The sequence below is a fragment of the Eleginops maclovinus genome, chromosome 23 (genome assembly GCF_036324505.1).
Source record: "Eleginops maclovinus isolate JMC-PN-2008 ecotype Puerto Natales chromosome 23, JC_Emac_rtc_rv5, whole genome shotgun sequence".
Taxonomy (NCBI): Eukaryota; Metazoa; Chordata; class Actinopteri; order Perciformes; family Eleginopidae; genus Eleginops; species Eleginops maclovinus.
In genome coordinates this window covers 16,775,130-16,799,881 of record NC_086371.1, presented here as the reverse complement: position 1 = coordinate 16,799,881, position 24,752 = coordinate 16,775,130, and the positions used below count along the sequence as shown (strand labels likewise).

Genomic DNA, 24,752 nt, shown 5'->3' with positions numbered 1-24,752 from the left:
CTTTGGAGTCACTGGGAAACTATGTGACTCCCAGTCACGTGTCTTTTTCGTGACGTCACGTAAATCAGTGTCAGTGTACCTTTGTCAAATTTGTTTTGCTTTCTTAAACCAGTGAAGAGAAATGCGATGCAATGCTTTTTGCTTTATACCTGAAGAAATGACCAAAATATGTTTGAGCGAGGGGAGGGGTCGAAGTCCCGGAAGTAACCAATAATAATACACCAGTAATTTCAAAACAAAAGTCGATTGCTTGGTAAAAGACACATGATGACCGATAGAAGTTTAGAGATATCGTTGCAGAGAGAGGCCATACGCCCGTTGTGTTTCCAGAACGTTTTGAGTTATTGATCTGTCTACATCGAATCCATCAATACATCTTTAGAACTTTGAAGGTCTACAGCCTATCCTCGATAACGCTACTCTTGTCGAGAATTGCTCTGAGAATTGAAGCCTGTCTCTACGGCCTGAGAAGACTTAAGTGAATTTTCTCTAACGTCCAACTTAACTTTATCAGGGTGAATAGGCAACGAGCAACTAAAAGCAAGATGCACCTGACCTACCACAGAAAACGTCCTTGTTCAGCTCGCTCACCTCTCGAGGACAGCAATATTTGGCTACCATGAAAGCCCACTTCACTTGCTTTAGATCTACGGTGTGGGCTGAAACAAAAGACTCCGGTATACTTTCTTAATTTCATGTGTACATTTAACTGTTCGTGGATAGACGCACAGACAGACAGACAGACAGACAGACAGACAGACAGACAGACAGACAGACAGACAGACACACACACACACACACACACACACACACACACACACACACACACACACACACACACACACACACACACACACACACACACACACACACACACACTTTAGGTTGGACTGGATTGGACAGAATAAGTGATAGCAACAACCACGTGTTTATGTTTACAAATCTGAATTTTTTTAGGCGGGATTATGTCTTGTTATTATAACGCAGTTTCCTGACTCTCAAAAGACCACCTGCTAGAACAGACCACACAGCAAATGTCTTATTTTAGCAAACGTCATTTTAATTTACTCTTACATTCAAAACGATTTGTATGAAAAACGAGATGGGGAATAACCAGTCGTCAAACATCTGCTTTTCCTTTGGTTTGTGTGATTTATCTTTTCCCCGTAAAGAAAGGACACTTAACGGCAGCACAGAGGGTAAGCCAGACTTACATATTGCAAACCTTTTGTTTTCTTTGTGACTTCATTGTCTTATGTTTAACTTCAGTCTGGTACATTTTTTTGAAATAATAGAGAAGACGTTTGGAATGCAATATATAATAAATAACATTATACTTTTCAAGCTCACTTTAGCCTGTATTTTAATACTTTTGTTTGCCTTAAAGCAAGACAATGATTTGTTTTAATTTTAGTGTTATTGTTATACCACTACTACTACTACTACTACTACTACTACTACTACTACTGCTACAGACAGTAGAGTAGAGAAGGGAGGATCAGTAAACAACATAATGAGATTAAAACAATACAATTAAGTGAATTGGTTTTCAACTGTTCTTGAAAACATATTCATGTAATGTTCACAGAGTTTATATACTGAATATATAAAGGGTACAGTTGTTGGTTACCAACTTAGCTCAAATATCGAATCCTAGACCAATACCATAGCATCTCACCACATCCCAAATTGTTTTATGCCGAAAGGAAATGCCTGTCACTCATTTGTTGCTGTATTGAGCCCTGTGTGGCTGAGAAAGGTTTACAGAGGCCTCTGATGATGTCATAGCTTTCCCAGACCCCTACTGGGTGATGGGAAAAAAGGCAAAAATGATGTGAAAATAGAAAGGGAAGTCACCTCTGGAAAAGAACCAACATGATTCAGAAGTAAAGAAAACAAACTCTTTCAGTGTGTTTTCAAACCTTTGGTTGGCCCCTTACTATCTGTTTCCTCCCTTTTGCTCCATGTATCTGTTCAACCACATTGTTGTCCTTCAGGAATACATTGTGCTATTATTTTTTCCTGTAATAGACCTCCAATTTAGAGGTCAAAACAAAAAGTGGTACAGTGTCCTCCGAAAAACAACCTTTTTCTAGTGTTCAAATCTGTATGAATGATGGCATGTTTTGAATGTAAGCGACTTCTGATAACATTATTACTATGTTCCACATAACAGAAAATGAATGATACATTAACGCTTCTAGGGGAAACATCTCTTTGGATTTGATAAGAAATTGGTTCCTGGCTCTGTAGGGCACTTCAGAAACAGCTATTTAACGTTTTTGTAAAATTATTTCAAGAAAACTTGATTGCTTTATTGAAAATATTTTCCCCTCTGAATGTTTTAAATGACATGTTGGAAGTAATCCCTTTCGTTCATACCCATTAAATCACTAGGTGGCGCCACTCTCTTGATTTGACAACACAAAGTGGGGGGAGGGCCATTACAGAGCTCAGCACTTCATGATCTGACTTTGGCAAGTAAAGGGATGAGTTCATTGGATTAATGTATCCAAGCTAAGCTACACATCTCACCGTTCTTTTCCACTGTATTAGATCACTAAATAACACAGTAAACATGTTTCTATTTAAAAATCCATGTCCAAATTTAAACTCACAGTGTTATAAGACATGATTACGCTGTGGTTCAGTGGAAGTTGTTGCTTGTGTCGTGTAGCCTTGAGCAACAGGTGTGGTTGTGTAATGTCCGCTTAGATCTGTTGTTATATTTGAAGCTTAAGCAGGGCCTTTCTTTGAAGAGTACTCATGCTTATGTAAACTTTAGAGCTCTCATCCCTTCAGCCATGATGTGAGCAGAAGACATGATACCATCAGACAGAGTGAGTGTCTGGAAGGATGATGAGAGTGGAGAAAATAAGTAGTCATAGAGAAAGCACAGTATAGAGTTTCAGGTCAGACTTTATCTCTCACAAGGATCTGTCTTCATGAACACTCAATCCGTTCTTTCCAGATAACATCTATGATTAGTTTCTCAAGTTTCATATGTGCAAAGTATCTTTAATGCACATCTGTGTGTCTGCAGATAAAAACAAAGATACCTCTTGTGAGAGCAAGTACGACCATGGCCATTTCTCTCACATGTAATAGAGCTCTTGGGTGACAGTTAAACATTCAGCACCATCTTAATTATTCAAGATGGCTTGGCTATGTTTGTGTGTGAAGTGTGTGTGTGTGTGTGTGTGTGTGTGTGTGTGTGTGTGTGTGTGTGTGTGTGTGTGTGTGTGTGTGTGTGTGTGTGTGTGTGATAGAGAAAGAGCTAAAACAGAAAGAAAATGAAACACATCATCATTAAATTAGTAACATTCATAGGAAAAATATCACCTATTAATGGGGAGTCTGTCTGGAAGCATCAGAGCAGTTGCCATACATTATTAATGTTGATTTAAATTTCATGAACAGGTCATGGTGGTCGTTTAGCTGAGGATATTTCTGAATATAGGGCAAATTCATCCATTGTGATCTCGATCATATTTCATAGGTTAAGTTTACAGCTAAGTTTGGCTGTTTCTCCGGCAGTCTGTCAGCAGGATTACAGCAAAACAAAAAACTTGTTACATTTTTCGGCTGATCCTAAACACAGAGCTGATACACAAATGACTTTCGCTTTGGATAACATTGCAAAATAGGGCACCTGTGCTACACATCTGGTGTCAGTAATTGGAAAATGATTTACCCAATGGGAAAATAACATAAACGCTTGAGTGCAGTTGGACATTTTAGGAAACATTTTAAAGTTTGGCCTGATGTTTCCTTTGTGCTTCGTCATGCAAATACTGGAAACTTCTTTAAATAATATGGGCCTACAGCCTCATTTATTTTCATTGTGTCAACAGACTTCAGGCTCATGAACACACAGAAATCAGAAGAAAGACTTCCCAATACAGGCATAGGGAACCTCCGAGGAGTCTTTAATGCACTGTTGTCCTTGGCAGAGGACCATTCCGTTTCATAATGACGGTGACACCTTCGGACGTCCAACTTCTCATTTTTGAGGAGCTCGAATTTTAGCCTGATGAATGACAGATTAACTGTTTATCAAAAACAGTCGACAATTAATTGTCTGACAAACGGTTTTAGCCCTTATTGTTATTAGTCTCAGTTTAGTTTACATAAATCAAGCCGTATACAGTATTTCCTTTAATGCAGAAATAGTAAGTCACTCTACTACATCAAACCTGATCTGTTTGCAGCTTAAAGGCTGCAGCAGAGCCCAGATCTTTCTTATCGCAATCTCAGCCTCCTCCCCTGAAGTTCCAGTTCAATAATGTTTTCTCCCTGTTTTGCTCCCTGTCTTGTCTCTCTACTTCCAAGTAAGGGAGAGTGTTTTGCATCCCTAGAATTTTGATCAGGATGCTCCCTTTAAAACTTGGCCTAATTTCTGGAAGCACCTGAAAATGCTATTATCAAGACAAAAGAACAACTCTTGGCAAAGGAAGCTTGTAAATGAGAAAGTTGTCTCTTTAACCTGTAAATGTGTTTCTGGAAGTTCTAGTCGTAAAAAACAAGGTTGTGGTCACCGGTTTTAGTGATTCAAACTAAGCCCCAAAACAAAGCAAAGCTGTAATAGAAGTGATATTTGACACGCTGCATTTTTGCCTCTGTATTGCTTCTGGTTGTTAACAATCCTCTGGGATATTAAATACACTTTAGGAAAGGAAGTTCTCATATTTACAAGTTCCAAAAATAGCGCCGTCACCCAGCACTCTCAGTATATCAGTGTCCTACCCGGAGTGGGGGCCCCGCAGAAGTTTCCCACACGTGTCACAGGCCAATATCACGACAAGGGGGCGAGGGAGAGAGGAAGAGGGCCAGGGAATGGGAAGAGGCAAGATTAGCTTTAAGGAGTGGCAAAGCAAATAATGAGTAAGATAAATAAAAGCTCATGTTAGGAGGGGACGGGGGTTAAGACAAAGGGCGTGGATGGTGGTCGACCTCATGGAAGTGGAGGGACGTGGACTGCAGGAAAAGGGGCACAGATGGGCGGAAGCACTCAGCAGTGTAAAAGTGCTAAAGGTGAACCGACTGTCTGTGAAATTGACCCCAAGGTTTCCCCCACTTTTAAATCAAACGCTATGGGTTATGTAATGGGGTGTTAACGGCCCTCGCAGCTTTGTATTTCATCTCACTGATGATGGATTTCAGAGTGGTAATACCTACCAGTAGCATGTCCCGTCTGATTTACCTGAACAACATATTTGCTTCATACTGTACATTGTGACATCTAAAGTGTTCAACGAGATCAACTTACAAAGTTCCCTTTGGCTCATGCTCGTTCATGGCAGTTGCCTTTGATGTCTGGTTTGCATTCCCTCGAAGGACTGAGCCACCAGATAGTGAATAGTGTACAATCCAACACATTGCTATATTCTGGCAGCAGGGGAATTATCAGTTACATTTGATGTCACTGACTGGCAAACCCCACTTTTCCAAGGCATTTCATTAAATTATAAAATGTATTTTGGTGATTATTAACTTACTAAGATGTTTGACCTTTAGATAAGTAGAAGACATCTTGTTCCTGTGTATTTCAACCGAAATTAAAAAATAGTTAGAGAGTGGATTAAGAGGGAGAAGATCTAATTTAAAGATTTTTTTTAACAAAGTACCACATCAGACAGATCCATATCACATCAAGGTTGATTATTCTAATGTCTTCAAAATGTCTCTAAAATCATTAGGCCATTGCATTCATATTAGAAGAAAAACAAAATGTACTCACTCTTTTTGTCCCTTTACTTTTCATAATATATACAATATTGTTTATTTTGGAGTTGGACTCCAACTGAACTGGGTCAGCCAAGACAAGCTGATCTGAATCAGAGCAAAACAGAGGGAGCCTGGTTCTCTGAAGCTGATCTATCTCTGCTTCCTGCTGTATCTGTAGCTGTGGGGCTGCAAGTCTGTCATAAAAAAGAGCAGCCCTTTCTGTACTCCTGTAATTGTTCTTATTCATAGTCTGGACATGTAATGAAAAGTCAAGAGCATCACTCATTAAGCCCTTTGTCTCGTCAGCCTCTTAGAAATGTCCTTTATTTGTACATCATCTTTAGATCAAAGGCAATAATAAAAAACATCAGGATGTAAAGTAGAGATTTTTATTTGACCTGATCCTTGAGATAGAGAGAAAGAAATGTGATTGACTCATACAGATCGGTACATCTCACTCTCATATTGTCAGAATGTGTTATCCTGAAGTGATACCTTGGGTATAGCAGAGAATTTAGGAAGGCTTCATGTACTCAGTGAAGGGGATCCATCCAGAACAGAGTTGTTCTCCATGGGAACTGGCGGATGGCAGCTGTTTCCCTGGAGACCTGAGTCTAACAGGACCCGCTCTCTAATTACCTACGCCCACCCGAGTTGGCAGCGAAGCAGGGAGCTTGCCTCTATTTAAGACCTTTAGCAAAGAAATGATCTATATGTTTTTAACTCCTTTGTTGTTTAATAGTTATGGAAGAAAGATGCGTAGATGCAAAAGGACAGGCAGGCAAGGATGTGAAGGCTGGCAGGGAAACAACGCAGGCACTTTTGAGATAATGCTGGCATGACTGTAAAACTATGCTGACGGGTACATTTTGAAAACTTGTTCTAAAACAAGTGCTGAAATTGCTCTTTTGCTGTGGTAGAAGGACTGTGTCGTATTTCCTGTTAGCATCACAAACTTGCAAGCAGTGGATATGTGATGGACATTCTGTCAGCTAATCAAACCTTACCTTACGTTAAATCCAGAAGTGCTGATATGCCGCTTATAGTGGATTGAATGTTTTATGACAGTTGACGTGACTCATGCACCCAGAGCTCTGGAGGGAGAGGCTCTAGCCTGGGTCACCCAGACTGTCAATTATATTTCCTTCATAGCAGTGCTCTGTCCAGTGGAGAACAAAACGTGCTTTGTGTTACAGTCTCTATTTTAGTTTGCGCATAAGTTCATTTGTTTTTGATTTGGGGATCTGTTTTTGGAGGCCAGCCATGGTTGGAGTGCAGAGACTGTGATGTTATCGTGGAAATAATTATCATCTATCATCAGCCATATGGTGAAACCAAAGGGAGATACATTATTTTGATAACACTGAAGACAGGCTCCAATAAATTCAGTTTTGAGAGGACAAACAAAGTAACTTCCATGACCTTTGACATGTGAAGACCAGCAATGCATGTCCAGTCTAATCCTTCTGCCTTAAATGGGAATTTTGTAGTTTGACAGCCTCATAATCTCTAGAGAGGGGCAGAAAAGGGGCAACTTTTAGAAAAACATTCAGCAGGAAAGCTAGAGCAGCAGATTGTTACCCCTACATACTGTACAGCACAGGTCTGTCTCCCTGTGTTAGGCTACTAGCTGCAATCCAATGGAAAGTGGTTTGGAAGGAAAAATGCTATTATGTAATGTAGTACCTGGAGCACTCTGTTATCCCTATATGCCCTTTCCTTTGGGACTGTGAGACAAAACGGGCACATGCTAATGGTCAGTATTTAATATGACAGCTGCTCAGTTCTTTCATTTCATGGAAACATTGAAATCTTTGCTCTCGAACAGAGACTTCGTCCAAGCTTGTTGTTGAAAGTGGGCTTGGATGTCTTTTTTAGAGTACTGAGTGACTCCACGGGGTAATAATAGCAAAAGTATTTTGTGTCACAACCCCAGGGCCTCCATTGAGTCACTGAGCCCTATGTGGTCAAGGTCTTCAACCACAGGGCTGTGTATAAATATTTTGCTACCACTAGCAGCATGAAGGAAATACTTAAATCTGTTAATATTTCATCTTTGGAACAGTGTCAAATTAGGCTTTGTTCAACATTTTTTGTTTGTGATAGTTTTTCAATGATGTAAATTGAGGTTAACGGAGGAAATACTTAACAAAAATGATTGTGTAGGCTGGTTGAGTGTTTACTGCTTCTTAATTGCTTCTGTGTGTCTCGTGGTGTGGGTATGTTTAAAAAAGACTTTTCAGCCTCACACTATAATACAGTTCACAATAGAGCAAGGACTGAAACGTTCTACTATTTTCAGTATTATTATCTTTAATAAAGTGCTGCCGTAGCTCCAGTGAGAAATAACAGAACACCAACACATGAAAAGAAACTGATTAAAACGTTAAAATGATTGGAGCTCAAAAGAGCCAAACTGGGCGGCTCAGCAGTTCCTCAAAACCACTCCCGGGTTGCTAATGAGATTTTGGATTCCTTTCTTCCGAATATTTGAGAGTGAAGCAATTTAGAGGTTAGAAATTGGAACCCTGAAGGCAAATTCTGACAAGACTTAAATTGCCTGGGAAGCAATTTTCTTTTGAACTGTGTCATAAATTCTAATGATGTTAACAGGTTTAATTTGGATATACTTAACTATAGGTTGTTGTTTAATATACACCACAAGAATTCACTGCTTTCCTCCCAAACGCCTGACAGAATTAATGTAAATATGGCACTAGACTGTTTTTTTACAACTGCGGTGCAGCAGTGAAATGCTTTGGGTCAACAACATCAATCCCTTTCTAAAATATTATCCCACAAAAACACACTTTTATATAGGTATGCACACACTCACATTAAACTCATTCTAAACTTACACAGACCTCTCTCTATTTAGAATGATATACCTCTCCTCTTTACAAGACTCACTTTTATCCGTTTTGAAGAGGGATTTAAAAATAAACACACCAGGATAATTTTAATGCTCGACCATAACGTCTATATGTGGAGTGTGTCTGACAGGCCGTCCTGAGCAGGGCTGCTGCTGTTTTGTGAAGTTGTGTTAAAAAATGACAAAGAACTTGACCTAGACACCAGTAAGACCTTTCTCTTCCTCTTTTGGCTGGAGACTGGACACCATTCAGAGCTGAGTTTAACCCTCTGACAACTGTAAAAATCTATGAATATTCCACTGCATCAAGCATGCTACTGTCTAGTCACTGCCTACAAAGATGAAAGAAAAAGAAACAAGGAGGAATTCTTATGTGCCACATGTTTTTCCTTTTCGATCATAATTTTAAAGATTGGATGCTTTATTTAAAAAACATTTTTAAATATACGTTTTTGGACTGTGTTTAAGAAATAGTGAATATCTCATTTTATCTTAGGCTTCGCTTGTTTCAGAAGGCACCATGTAAAAGACCTGAAGAAGTTGGCTGTGTTGTTTTGGGCCAAGAGCATTTCCTGCATCTCCTTCGGTGGTGCATCCGCTCTTCATCCCAGAGAACACTGAGACAATAGAACAGATGGAGGAAGAGCACCGTCTGTGCATCTGGTTAAATGCATTGAAAGGCCATTTTTAGCATGTCTCCCACTGACAGAGAGGCCTATAACAACACTTTAGTGGAGCCGTGCCACTATTTCATCTTCCAATAGCGCAAACCACAAATTATTTTCTTTATAGAAAAGTTCAACATTAATTTACTGACATTTTATCATCCCTTAGAAGTCTAGTAATAGCTAAAAGGCATTCAGATAAAAAAATAATAATGAAATGCCGCCCCCTGACTGTTTCCATTGTGTTAGCGTAGCAGGGGTCATTTAATGTCAGGAGCGGACGTGTTACGTAATGTCATGATTTAGACTCCTTTAATGGAAAATGACTCAGGAAATTCCACATATCACAGGCAAAATCCTGTCCATTATCATTTACTATGATTAAAAACCTGCCTACCAACAGGAAGAGGTGAATCAGTATCACTGAGGAGTAGTGATAACTCGTAAAACCAGAAATTTATGAGGAAAACTAATCTTTGCTGGGTGATCAGACAGAGAAATAATATCTTTGTTCATAACTTGTGCTTTTTAATATTTTTAAAATTAATTTTCCACTTTAGATCTACTATTTCTCCATGTCACTTGGAAAAAATCCATAAACCATGGAAGAACATGATCTGCAGTTTAAGAGTCAAATATTAAATATTCACTCTGAAAATCATAAGGTTGTTTCTTTATCAGTTGCGTAGTATTGCATAATGATTTGGGCAATGTTCTGTTTGCTTTTCCTAATCTGTAATATTTTTTTGTATTTTTGTTTTCTCTTCACTTCAACACATCTTTAAATAAACATGAGTACACAGATTGTCAATGTGTTGCATTAATGTGCAGCGCTCATACCAGCGGCAGTGTGTTGTTTTCCCACTTGTCGGTGGTTAACTTCATGGTGGTGTTTTTAACTTAGTAAAATCTGAAATTGCAGAAGTGAAAGCAAGCATGCATGCATTTTGTCAGCTCAAGCTTGCCACAGCCCTCAGTCTCATGATCTGAGGATTTTGGAAATTAGAACAATCTGTGAGGCACAGAACACATGGCAAGAGCTCCCCCTAAAATGGCTCCAATTAAAGGCCAATGCTGCGCTGTTGCTTTCATAAAAAACCTTTTTCAAATCAGTAGGCCATGTTTCATCATCTACATGAGGGACTTTTTACTGATACAATGGCTCTGGCAATATATTTGAACTCTTACTGTGTTTTTGAAAAGCAGGTGCTTGACTCTGATGGCCTGCTAAGAGTCGGCCTAATGAAAAGGCAGAGGCGCATATCCAAAACAGATGTGAGCGCGCACTGTAGTAGAAAACAGAGCTGGAACAAAGAGGTGACCAAAAAAAGTGTGTTGTATGAATGTGGCTCATTGTGCTGGTCCACGTGTGTGAGATGGAGACGGTTGTGTTCACATTGAAGGTGGGTATGACTCACATCATCCATTGGATCAGTGGCTGGGGTTTGGACAGCAGCCCTTCCTTGATACTGAGACCACCGCACTCAAACCCTCCCAAACAGCCATCTGCTTAGGATTTCTACACTGTGTAAATCTTTAAAGAGAATTAAAATTCTGCAAATGTAACACTTTACTGTCCAAGGACCAGTCACTGCGCCTCTCTGCATGGCAGCAGTCACTCTGTTGTGGGCCAGGTTTCCTCGAGCAAACGAGGCATGTCTGCCCTCCTTCTGTGGAAATAACTTTTCTTGCTGTAGGAGCCCTTGTGAGATCGCTGCATCACAGTTGCTTCATACACCCTAAGGGGGACAGTATGCATTATGGTTCATTTTAGAGCAACTCACCCCCTTGCATCGAGTCAAATAAAAATAGAAGTAGCTTTCTGACAGTTTGTCGTACTGGATGTTCTGCGCCTTATTTGCTGGTGTACATCACAACCAGTCCTTTTCAGGCTAACTGATCACACACACGCTTGCCAGAATGTAAGGCTCATACTGCAGTGAGACGTTGTCCTAATATTTTTTTGGTACATGGGTCGTTAAGCCAGCAATGTGGGGTCTTTCTCTGTTGATCTTTATACCAACTTCCAGAGGCGTCTTTGGTCATGTCATGCTGTCAGAGCAATCAGTCTGACATATCTGTGTTAACAGCGTCCCGGGGTCAGGGCTAAGGGGGATGCCGGGTTGTAATTTAAACTTTGGCTGAGGATGAAGCAGACCACCGACACGCTAACTAAAGTCATTTGTTTTATTCAGCACTACACACTATTTTAATGTATTGAGTAAATTCTGACTGCTTTTATCAGAATGATATGCATTGAATTATGTATAATATTTAGAATGTCTTTTACATTTGTGGATAATCAACTGAAACCAATGATTGTTGTGTTTTTGTTTGCTTTATAAACTATAAACACTACACTATACAGTATGTAGATATCAAGGGCTCATTGTATTGTAACTAAAACACCAAGATTCTCAGTTTTCTGTGAATATTTTGTGCTATTTAATCCTGCTAAATCCAACACGTTGGACAACTAAATGCAAAAACAAATGTCATGTCATGTAATTGTAAAGGTATGTGCCAGTTAGCTTAGCCTAGCACAATGACTGGAAACATGACTGGTTAGCCTGTTTCTGTCCAAAGATGACAAAAAAAACCATGGTCTGTTAGGGTTGTCCAATCAGAGTGAAATTTATGTTCTTTGTTCATTTTAATTTTTAGTGGGGTTCAGTTTCACAGTGCACTAATTAAAGCAAACCAAATTTAAAAAAAATATTTGCTAAAGGGCATCTCTGAGGGAGCAGGGCCAGAAATATACTCCCTGAAGTCATTCCTATTGTGGACAGATTTGGTGTTGGAAAAAGTAAACATACAAAATACTAACTGAGCGTCATGGCGGAAAACGCTGTGCCCTTCTCCTGCAGTTAGTCTCTATTGACTTCAAGATCACTCTTTTTTGTGGATTTTATGCAACATATTCTTTATGTTCTCTTCGACTTAGTGTCAAACAAATATAAAACTTGTAAAGATCTCCATCCTTTCACTCTTTTGTTAACCTTTGTCTATCTTAACAAATGCCTGTGAAGGTATCACCCTGTGTTTATATTGTGCTATGCAGTTGGGTTGGATAATGTGTTCACTGCAATCAACCTGACTTAGGGTTTTCTTGAATCCTCCTGGAACATGTCTTGTCTCTCTGCCTGTTTTTCAGTGCTTTATAATTATTGCGTTCAGTAGTTATCAAACAAACTGCACCAGGGGTTAAAGTGCACCAGAGTTTGGTTGATTTGTTAGTTAATGTTGGCTTGTAAAAGTAATTTAGCAATGAATATGTTACATTTCAAATGTGTTGAAGTCATCAGGAAATTATCTGTTGTCCATTTACTAACTGTTAATGTATCTGTAATGATTTTCCCTATATTCCCTGAGCTATTGAATATTTCTGCAGACAATCAGCAATGTCTTGCATGATTGTGCTAAACATTAACCTGAAAGCACCTTTCCTTTTAAATATATTCAGTCCAGCAATCATTGTGCATTCATTAACACCTCGTAGTCTGCACTCGGGCAGTTAAGCGAGCATTAGGGAAAGCAGCACTTGTTACTGCAGCTCTGCTGTGTTTACAGGGGAAGCTTGATTGCAGACTCCATTGCAGCCTCATATTCACTTCCTGTGTTGATCCCCTTTGACATAGCAGATCTTTTTCTCCGAGGCAGCAGCCAGGGCGTGAGGGGAATTTTACTTCTGCTTTGCTTCACCCCAAACACCATTCACCAAAGGCACTTATAGAGAGCCCCCATATCCTGCTTAAACAAACAGCATTGAGGAGGTAGAAACAAATGCTTTTGTGTTTGAGTTATATTTAGTTCCTGCCTGCCTTCACCCAAACGCCATCTCTCACGAGACTTGTTTGCCCTCAAACTGAATTAGATCATATTTGACCATGTTGGCAGCTGCGGAAGCACTTTTTCTCTCTATGTGAAATGGCTCATGTCTATATCATCAACCTGCATACATGAAGCAGAAGGTAAATCCCTACTGCTGTTTTCTAATTAGTCATGATTTGAGTATATATTGGCATTAAGGAATACTAACTTGCATATATCTACATTTTCACACATTGTTATTTCTCAACCAGCAGGCTATGTTCAGGATATTTGACACACAGCTGCAGTAGCGCCCCCGGGCTCTCTAATTGTCCACCACGGTTAGATACGCTGTCCCGGCACTCCCTCCACTCCCCTCACTGATGGTCTCAGTCCTATAAACCCTGCAGACCATGGCTCCTCAGAGAGTGGCGTGGTCCAGAAGACAGGAAACAGCTTGAGAGAAGCCCAGCAGTCAAGGCTGTGGGAGGGCAGAGGATAGGGTGGGAAAAGAGGGGGATTTCCTCATGTGGTGCTTGGACTTTTATTAAAAGTATGCTTATCTGTGTTTCCAACATATTAATAGTTGAATAACTCATGTTTAATGTCTCTGGGATCAGTGAGCGAATCCTTTAATCTTGTAAATCTCTTTACTCTGTATTAGTGTAACCGCTTCAGGAACTCAAAAGATTTCTGGAACATACATGATCAATGATCTTGTTATCATTTTTTATTGTTATCAACATTTGCACCATGCTGTCTGCATGCCCCTCTGTATGCAAATGTCTTGACAAAGCACACTTCCTTAAGATTACCATCCCTAACAAGCAGGATATTTATCCTATAGACAACAGTACACTCATTAGTCTTCATCAGAGCCTTTGAGTGAATAATCAAATGCATTATTCAGAGTCTCTGTGATGCTCTTGAGGGGGGATCTCTGCTTACTGTGTCTTTAAAGTCGTGCAGAGGGGAGCCTACTACAGAAAGGAGGGGGCTGCTCTGAGCCAGTTGGAGGTGTCCGCCTGTCGCTGCGGCTCGGGGTTGACATTAAGAAGAGCGCGTCCATGCTTCAGCGCGGAGATACGGCGGGATTTGAATGCACTGATACTCAGATTGAACTGGTTCCAGGCAGATATTCATCAGACCGAGGATACATGGATGGACAGAGAAGTAGTGCAATCGGAATTAACTTGTCAGCCAGTGCGAGGAATTTCTGGATATAATGGGGAATACGACACCCAAGCCTTTAATAGGTGAGACTTGTCAATATGAATGTGTCATTCACGAAGCTTGCGATGCACTTACCCGAAGCTGTCTGTGTGTTAGAGGTTGATATGTAGAGATACACATGGTTAGTCCTGATTCCTCTACTTGTGCTCGCTCTGCGTGGAGACGCGCTTCCCATCACGGGGGAGCTGAGCGTGATTCCCAGGGAGCGACAACAACAAGCGCTCACAAAATGCACTTTTTACTCATCACTTTGGCAATAATAAACAGTGATGTGGTCTTAAATTAATTAATGCTGATGTTCAAGCAGGATTATCATCAACACATTTTCAAGAAAGCTTCATTGAAACTATCCTATCGCACATATTATTGTGCCTTTTAGAATGTATATTGACTCTTTCCGTAGCAATTAAAGAATGCCCCTAAAAGCATCCCTGATTCCAACAGAAAAAATATTTAGAAAAACCAGCCCGTGCATTAAATAGCACTTGTGGTTCATGATTTGTGTACATTCCAATTGTTTATTCTTGTCTTCTGTTATCTGGTTTTAATCTCGGTCAGGATTTTCCCCTTTTTTTGCCATACAACGTTCTTTCATAGACGGATAAATAAACTTCATAATAAATCCCAATGGGAAATTCAAGCACTGTGACTAAGTCACATAGGATTCACATAACAAAACAATACAAGGACACACAGAATCCAATAATAACAAAACATAAATATCTATAATCCTAACTAGAAACTGAACAAACTATTCATAATAGGACCATTGTCTACACACACTATATTGGTAATACTCTGCTCTTATCTTAACTATTTAAGCTGTTTTATATAAAGCAAAACCGCAAATGAATTATTCCAGATTGCTCCAGTTTTTGTCAAAAAGCTGTCATTATTAGCTCTCAGTAAATCACGTTGACAGGACACCTACAGCACACTTGATAATCTGTTATCCATATCATTTTGATTTAATGTCCGTCACACTTCCACACCCCCATGCACTCTGTGGCTAAATGATGTGGTTACTGCCACCAGAGCCAGCTGACGTGGGGTTTAGACTGAACAGTTGTTCACAGAGAAGCAGCAGCAGCAGCAGCAGCAGCAGCAGCAGCAGCATGGATCCTTGCTTGCACTTTGTGGTTTACATTAACATTGTATTCAAAGAATATCTGTGTTGACTGAGTATTAGATATGTGCAATACATTTTTTAAAGTCGATTTTAAAAAAAAAACTCAGTATAAAATCATTTTGTAGGCCTACAAAAAAACTGAAACGTTGACTTTAATTAAATGTCAACAAATGTCACTTAGCTGTATTAGGTTAGTTGAAAGCAAAAATATTAAGTTTACATGACAGACTATTAGGTTCAACTTAATAGTATTGCTTTCAACTAACCTAATACAGTTACTTGACATAATACATTTAATTAAAGTCAATGTTTCATTTTTTTCTGTGTATGTGTGATGAATAAGTCCTAGGGCCAGCTTTGAAACACAATCAATTGATACCATTGAGGTGTTTTCACTAAGAAATTCATTTGCACCACTTGTTGTGGCAAAAATCTGACAAAATAGCCCCTCAAATCCACAGAGGCTCATGCCCTGCTCGCAGTGAATGACTTAGAGTATGATGAACACATGCAGCCTAGAGATATGAGGGAATAAAGAGCCTGATCATCTTGTGGCTGAACATAACTCTGACGAATGCACATAATCAGTTTTACATATAAAAAAAATCCTGCCCAGGCACAGCAGTGTGTGTCTTGTGCAGTCTTATGATTGCATTTATTTGTGATTTTATTTCATCAGGAGAAAGACGCCAATCTCGGTGATCACATTTCCAATATCGAAGACATCTCTGTCACTGAGATTTCAGTGTGTCTTACCACTTTACAGTTCTAAATTCAAAGATACATTTCTATCTCTCTCGTATCATTTGTTGTTATCGTGATTTTGATGGTCCCTCATGCAAATATCACGTATTACTGTTACGAAATCCAACTAAAAGAACTTAGTAGTTATACAACGTTGTCATTGACCCGGCCCCAGCTCACCATTACCATTAAACTTAAGTCATGGAGCAAAGGGTTTTCGGAAAATAATCATTAAGTGGTTTTTAAGCTTGTGCTACATTTACAATCGGTTTTATTCAGGCAAACGTTTTGGGTGCATAGCTGAAGTCTTATAAAAGTGTTAAATGCATTTTTATCCTCATGAAACATTTGCTTAGCCAAATTTGGTAGCTAATTATTTGGGTTTACTTGCCAGCTGTTTTCCTCTTCCCAGTCTTTTTTGGCACATAGCTGAATTTCCTAATGCATTACCACCATTATGGTGTGAAACCATTGGCTGAGCTGTGTATTGCATCACATGTGTGCTCTTTTACATGGCCAACAAATAATACATAAAATAATGCTCTTAAGTGCTCCTAGGGGTCATAAACTCTGCAAAGGGTCTTTAAGTTTGTCTCACATTGTACTAATCAGCAAAGGCAACATTTTTTTTCATACGTATTCTACTCAAGGTTTTTTTTTAATTGCCTTTAGGATTGAACATTTAAAGTTTCCTTGCTGCAGTTTAATCCGAAATGAATGGCAATGACTCTATGAAATGATTTAAAGCTTCTCCCGAGTCCACAAAAGTACGCCACACATTTTCATCTGATCCACAAAGTCTAAACCTGACTTTCTTTAGTTAAAGTGCTATAAAGATATGTGTCTTAACCATAAAGTGTAACAGTATTTTGTGGGTTGTTTCAATTTACGAGAAAAAGCCTGCTAATAGCATTACAAAGGCAGGGCTCTTGACTTTTTCTCACTGGGACGTTGAATATACCAAACAAGTCATCGGATTTTACAGATTTCCAGTATAAAAGCTTTTAACGGGTCTTTAATTAACATTAGAACATTGATAAGTCTCAAAAAATAACCTGCTTTTCAAAGATCGCCTATGACTTGAATATAATGTTCATAAACGACGAGAGGCAAAGACTCAGGCCTCACTGGATGACCTGATGGGCCATGCCTTTCATCGAGTAATGTCAAGGAGCATCTGTCTTCACTGTTGGTCCTTTAACTGCAGAATCCCAGGGCGTCCCTCTGCTAGCGAGGCAGTTGAGCTTATAAAGCCAATCCTAAACATGTTTTTCTCCATACTCTTTATCCAAAGTATATTTTAATTCTTCAAAAGCCAAATTCCTCGGAGTTAAAAAGGAATGGGCACCCGCACATCATTTGAGATGTTACAGATGTTCTTCCTGCTGCTTCATAGTTTAGAATATAATCAGTGATAATGTCTAATTTAGGAAATGTACTGTGGAACATTTCACTGAGTTATTGTCTTTGCACCAGATCACAGTGAATTTTAAACAGAAATGTAATCACTCTGTGGCGCTGCAGGCGAATACTAACGCAGCCTTCCTTTAAATATTGGATTTCAGCCAGTTTTACCATAAACACACATCTACAGCTTAAAGTCTCTCTTAAGCCAATGTCTTGTTTTCTTGTTTGATTTCTGATCCTTGTTAATTTATTTTGTGACGCTCGTGAAAAAAATCTCCTCACAAATAGGACACTGACTCCTGTGAAGATGAGATCGAAGATTGAGCCTTTCATTTTGGTATTTCTTCACAGACTCTGCACTGTGTGAATCATTCCACTTCTGAAGATAACTGTGGAGGAATGAAAGGGGCTATATAGGGTTTGTTTATGCTGTAGGCCAAGGGTGTGTGTAGCCCATAAATAAGAGGAAAGTCTATCAAGTCTCTTTGTCGATTTTTTTCGTTATATTTTCTCTACTGTGATGCTATTAATATTTACACTGCTCTAAAATATGTTGATTTTACATAAACCAAATGTCCCAGGGATATTTGCATATGGACCTTGTCTATATTTACCCTGTTTCATTTCTGCAATATACATTTCCTGTACGGATGTGGTAAGAAGATGGATTTGGGACAGCTCTTTTATGTCCTGTCAATGTGGATTATATGCTAAAAGAGACGGTTTCATGTACTTGTTGAGAAAAGCACAGAGGTTTTATGGTGTCAGTGTGGGAAAGGAAGTGTATGAGACTCTGGGCTCCTTTACATAACTGGCCTCTGCCCTCTAAACTGACTGCTATGGACCACTTGCAAGCAAGTTATTATGTGCTGATATGTTTGCCTCTTTTTCCAACAGCTGGTGTCTCTGACATTCCTGCTTTGACCTTGTGTGAGTCACACAAAGGCAGACCTTCATCACGTTGCTCTCTAACTTGGGTGATCAGGTGCAATCATTATCTTTTCTCACTGTACCCCTGACTATTTTGCTACCCACAGATGCGACTCTGCAACCCCGCCCGGTGGCCAACAGGCAGTATTACACTTTGCCTAACAATAGGGCAGGTGTTGAGAGGAGAACGTCAGCTGCTCCGGTCAGCATCAGCGTGGACTCACCCCGCTTTCACCCCCACGCCAAAGGCAAGAACATCAGGCTGGATGGGCAGCTTCGCCGTGCCACACGCAAGAACAGCTTCTGTAATGGCATCACTTTCATCCACAGGCCGGTCCACCTCTATGAGAAGGTTTGTTTTCAGCTCAATCCTTGTACTTTTAAAAGATACAAATTTAAAGAAAGTTGAATCCTAATTGATGCTCTGTATTCAGGTGCGTCTTCGCCTGAGTGGCGTGCACACTGGCTGGAGTGGGGCTTTACGCTTTGGTTTCACCAGTTTGGACCCTAGTGAATTGGTCACTACAGACATCCCCAAGTACGCTTGCCCAGATCTGGTGACAAGGCCCGGATACTGGGCCAAAGCTCTGCCTGAAAGGCTGGCCTTGAAGGACAATGTGTTGTCATTCTGGGCCGATCGCCACGGAAGAGTTTTCTACAGCATCAACGACGGAGAGCCCATCCTCTTCCACTGTGGGCTCAGCATCGGCTGTCCCCTCTGGGCCATCATAGATATCTATGGCATCACCCAGGAGGTCACACTGCTTGGTAAGCACTTCATTATGTTATTTAAGAAATCGCTCCTGTAAAATACATTTTGCAGCCAAGTGTAAGTCAGAGTAAGCTAGACATATTTTTTGACCATGGCTTTGACAACCACGAAACCTCATGAACTTATTTATATAGTGTCAACACATTCACAGCTAATTTAAGCAGCTTCCCCGGAGTTCAGAAAGCAGCTGTGCCAAGAAATTCTGCAGCAGTGGAGGCCAACATAGTAGCTAAGTGGCTGAATGATCCACTATCTGTGTGGTATCACACATTTGTGTAGAAAACCAAAACCATATCTCTCTGAGATAAACAGGATGTGGACCAACCTAATCCACTCTGAACTTCCCACTCTTGCTCTCTACTCTCTTACTATCGGTTTCCTTCGCATTGTCATTTTCTCTCTCTTCCTTCATTTCCATCACCCTCTCCCCTGTGGTTCCCTCTCGTACTCACTGGGTCTGTTTATCTTCAGTCTGACAAGAGCTATGGCCATGTTTGGTCAAGGCGGCAGATCCCAGGAGCTTTGGAGGGGCCAGTGCTCTCAACTGCTCCAGCATCACTAGAAATAGTAATAGAGGAATGTATCATAAGTCAAAGGGGGACAACTTCTTTATGTCAGCCCCTTGTGCATAGAGAAAGTCAGCTATGAACTCTTTGCAGTTGAGAGAGTTCTCGTTTGAGGAACCTGCTCATTTTCAGGTTTATACTTGTATATTTGGGTTACTACTAGAACATCTTTACATACTTTAATGTTAGAATAAACACACCTGCGTACTCGCATTCAACCAGCTGTTGATGTAGACACTCAGATGGGGTGTTGTAAATTCATATGAGCCTGCATGAGACCTACAGGAAGGGAAGGCAAGTCTGAAAGGCGGTTTGCATGCCATGTTTTCTGACTCAGAAGTTCACAGAAAACTGACCTGCTTGTCTTATTTGACAGTTTGTGGGTTGGTTGGCCCTCCAGATACCCAAAAGTATTTACTTGCACAAGCAGTAAACAAAGTCATTTATTCACAGTTTGTCCCTTTTAAGATAGAAAAGGGAATGAACACAAGAGGTAAATACATTTTTACTGGTGGCCATCAACATGCATTATATAATAACTTGGATTACTGTCTAAAAGACATGTTTAATATTGCATTTCTCATGCATAAATCATTGCCATCTGTCAGTCGCAGTGGAAAACAAGATTAAAGAGCACACAAGTATTAGAAATACAATATATGTGTTAATAATAAATGTTTTGAAAACATCCTGTTTCAAATTTCTGTACCATCCCAGCGATTAGTCATTAAGTCATGAGACAGAAATTGAATTGGCAACTTCTATGTCAACCTTTACGTGAATATGTTCTGCTTTTCTTTTTGCGCAGTTGTCCTCAGTTGTCAGATGTGTTATAGTCATACTTTATAGAGAATTAATACATTGAGAAAACATTCAGCAGATTAATCTGTAAAATCAGTAAAATGTGCAGCCCTTTAATCTGGCCTATATAAACAAGAGTGCTCATAGATCAAAAACCAACATCAAGGAGGCTGCAGTAACTCATGCAGATTTTATCTTAGCAACAAGCTTTTCCTCAGGCACCATAAAAGAAGAAAGTACTCCAGAAAAAGGAGAAAATGTGCAAAAGAAAAGGGAAGTGACCTGTGATCGTATCATACATCAGTCATGAAACTTGTTTGTTGATATTCTCCATCACAGAAAGCGCGTTTGCTGAGAGTGTGGCGTCCAGCTGCCTGAGTGCAGCCCGTCTGAGTGCCTATCTGCCCCAGAGTAGCCACGACTCTGCAAATTACAGCAACAACCAACTGGAGAACAACCAGGCTGCTGCTGCCAAGATGGCCAACCTCCAGCTCAATAACTACAACCAGCTCATCCCCTGCTGCTCCTCCACCATTTCCTCCTCCACACCATCTTCATCTGCCTCCACTGGATTCAGCACCCCGAGGTTGGTCCGAGGCCTTCCTTCCCCGCTGGACAATGACTTGCACTTTCACCCAGTCCGTGGCCCCGATGTAATACTCTCTGCAGACCGCTCGGCAGCCTGCATCCACTTTCTGGACAGCAGTCGGACTCTGGTGTTCAGTGACCGGCCGCTGCATGTCGGTGAGACTTTGTATGTGGAAGTCGGCCACCTCGGCCTGCCCTACTTTGGGGCACTGTTGTTTGGCGTAACATCTTGTGACCCAGCGAGTCTGCACGCCGGGGACCTACCGGCAGACCCTGAGGTTCTCCTGGACCGTAAAGAGTATTGGGTGGTGCACCGGGGCTTCCCCATGCCTTGCTCTGGAGACGTGCTCAGCTTCAGTCTGCTGCCCAGTGGAGAGGTGCATCATGGGGTGAACGGAGTGGCACGTGGCAGGCTGCTCTGTGTGGACTCCTCTCAGATCTTGTGGGCCTTTTTCACCCTGCATGGGGCGGTCAACAGACTCAGGATACTAGGTAAAATGAGCAACACAGAGATGTGAACCAAAAACCCAAACATTCCTGATGGTTTACATTATTTGTGTCGAGATGCCATCTTTTAAAGCATACACTACCAAATGTAGTACTTGAAAAGAAGTTTGACATTTCGCACCAGTCTTCTGTTCTGTAATGTGTTTTCCAGTAAGCTATAGATGTTTCTAGGCAGGTTTTCCCTATGGACTGAGCCAGCCTAGTTGTTTCACCCTGTTTCCTGTCTTTGTGCTAAACTAAGCTTTAAACTCCTGTTTGTAGCTTCACATTTAATATACAGACATTACAGCGGTCACACACTCGGAATTCAACTCTGCAAGAAAGCATGTGAACAAATTTCAAAATATGTCTTAATTTGATACTAAAGTTATAAATCCCTGAAAAGGACATGCTCTTCAATAATCATCAGTCTATTTGTGAGACTAGGCAGCCACTGCAATGTATTTTTCCCAGAAAGGAATGCAGTAGAGCAGTTTATGTCTGCATGTGTCTATTCAGTTTTAGAGCGATGACCTATCTGTTCTAGTCCCACTACTCCCACATAAACTCCCATCGGCACAGACCCAACATTATTATCAACAAATAGACAGCAAAGGAAAATCTCTCTTTGAGACTTCAAGTAATACAAATATGCATATTTAATATGGCTGGTTAAAAAGTCTTCACATTCAAACAGTTCAAGGTCACTGTATTGTAATGCCATCCACTGTTTGAATTACTTCTTTGTCTGGATGGCACCTTTAAAGGTCTTACATGAGTCTAATTATCTGGGTCATGTGAATTTATCTTTGTGGCACAGGAACTCTGCAGTCCAGTCCTCCCTCCACATCCACCAGTAGTTCTCAGAGCAGCAGTCCAGAAGACAGTGACTCAGACCTGGCGTTCAGCGTCAACAGATCCTCCTCCGCCTCTGAATCCTCTCTGGGTAGGTTACTACATGTTGACAGCTTAACAGATGCCACAATGTCACAGCATGAAGGCTCTTACTCATCACGAGTTGTGGGAAATACGTTTTATTTAATTTTATGTAACATTTTCACATTATGACAGATAGACCTCAAACCTATTGATTAGTTAGTTAACATAAGAGGCTGATTCATTCATGTAGGCAAGAATTCCAGTGAAAATAAATCCCACTTATTCAATCAGTATTCATAAGTTTATACAGAAAATCATTTAAAAAAATGGTATTCTTGTGGCTTTGTTTTGAGTTCAACAATTTCATGGTGTCACCATTGGTTCTAGGAAATGAGAGCATTTTTATTATTCCTTGATGATACATTGATTTCCTTGGAAAATAGATAACAGATAAATCAATTGCGCAAATATCTCTTAGTTGCAACCCTAATACATACTTGTTTTTATGTGTTAATAATTTAGCAAGGATTAGATGGTAACATTTGTGTTTGTCATGGGTTGTAAAAAAGAACTTATAAACAACAATATAAAGGATCAGAATCTGGCATACTCCACCTAATGTGTACATGCATCCTTGTCTGCTCCATCTCCGGTCACACACATGTTTTCTTTCTTCTTATCTAGTGACTGCTCCCAGCTCCCCTCTCAGCCCTCCAGTCTCTCCAACTTTCAGCGCCTTAGAACTGCCCCCTGCTGGGAAAAACGGAGAGTGCACCGTTTGCTTCGACCAGGACGTGGACACAGTCATCTACACCTGCGGACACATGTGTCTGTGCAACGACTGTGGGCTGAAACTGAAGAGACAGATCAATGCGTGCTGTCCGATATGCAGGAGGCCCATCAAAGACGTAATCAAAACATATCGGCCATGATGATATGTAAACAGGTTCTGTGACTCCCGCTGATGGATGCCACATGCGTCTCTTTCTCAGGCTTTGTTTGACATGAATCCTGACAGCAATTGGAGAAAAGCCACACCAGGACATAATCGTGCCTATATTTGCGTTTCATATGGGTGAATCGTTTTTGGAGATGGACTTTAATCTTCATACGCAAAACTGTGATGGAGCTCATCTTAATACAAAGACTGCTTCATGAGCTCCTATGCTTTGACTAAGAAACAAGAGATGAACCATGTGCTTTTGTTTTGTATTTTCAATGTGATGTCTCTTGTGTTATTTGCTGAGCAGTGAATATTTTGTCCTAACCCTTGTCATACTATCAGAGTAGCGTGCTTCAGCAGAATACTGTATGTGGACCGTAGTCTATGACTTCTAGTGCCTTAGATTTTTGTCAAATTTTGTGTCCGAGTATTTACGCTAACAATCGTAGCCATAGTTTTAATGTTCAAAGATGAAAGTGTGTGGTAAAAGAAGGCACACACATACAGGATTTATGCAATAAGCAGTGTAATAGTAAGTGGAAAGATGTAACCAGATGGTAAGTGTGTTCAGTGGAGTGCTTTCAGAAAGGTATGTTTGGGTAGAAGTAGAAAATGTAGAAATGAAGAATCTGGTTTTGCACTTTGAGAGTAAATAAAGTGGACTAAGTGTGATTAATATCGTATAGTGTCAATGATAACACTTTTGTTTTGTTTAAAAGCATTCACTTTTATGTGGTTCTTAGATAGGGACACACTGCTGATCAAACAGGTCATCAGTGAGTGGATTGAAGGGTGTTACATTCATAAGAAAATTCATTCCACTTTTTAACGGGATCTTTATAGTTCTAGGTATAGGGGCACTTTTGAGTGCCATGACATTTTTGGTAAAAGAAAGCATGAATGATTTTACTTTAGGGTTTTTTACAGACATTTTTAATAAGATATTTATCTGAATTACAGCCTGATAGGATATCTGAAGCATTAATCTGTTCTAAAACAAGTCTGACAAAGACAAACACTGCTTGAGTGACCTTTACTGACCTTGGGTGTTTCCAAGGTCAAGATAAAAGAGTTGTGGAAGTCATGGCATAATTCCATATTAGATTTGTTATTGTTATTATTGTTGTTGTTGTTGTTATTATTATTGTTATTATTATCATTATAAGATAAAACAACTTTAGAACAGATACTAAATTGACC

The 24,752-nt window shown here is 40.1% G+C and overlaps 1 protein-coding gene across 2 annotated transcripts; it reads left to right on the top strand.

The window, feature by feature from the left end:
• The first annotated feature begins 1,013 nt into the window (after positions 1 to 1,013).
• neurl1b (neuralized E3 ubiquitin protein ligase 1B) lies at positions 1,014 to 24,228 on the top strand. Of its 2 annotated transcripts, none has more exons than XM_063876988.1 (6): positions 1,014 to 1,199; positions 18,625 to 18,869; positions 18,952 to 19,285; positions 20,996 to 21,736; positions 22,551 to 22,676; positions 23,294 to 24,228. In XM_063876988.1, exons 1-6 carry the CDS (start codon positions 1,091 to 1,093, stop codon positions 23,539 to 23,541), a joined length of 1,803 nt encoding a protein of 600 aa, XP_063733058.1. In that variant the 5' UTR covers positions 1,014 to 1,090; the 3' UTR covers positions 23,542 to 24,228. The 2 variants fall into 2 exon arrangements, with proteins under 2 accessions (XP_063733058.1, XP_063733059.1); XM_063876989.1 differs by lacking the exon at positions 1,014 to 1,199 and adding an exon at positions 14,001 to 14,330.
• The last annotated feature ends 524 nt before the right edge of the window (positions 24,229 to 24,752 follow it).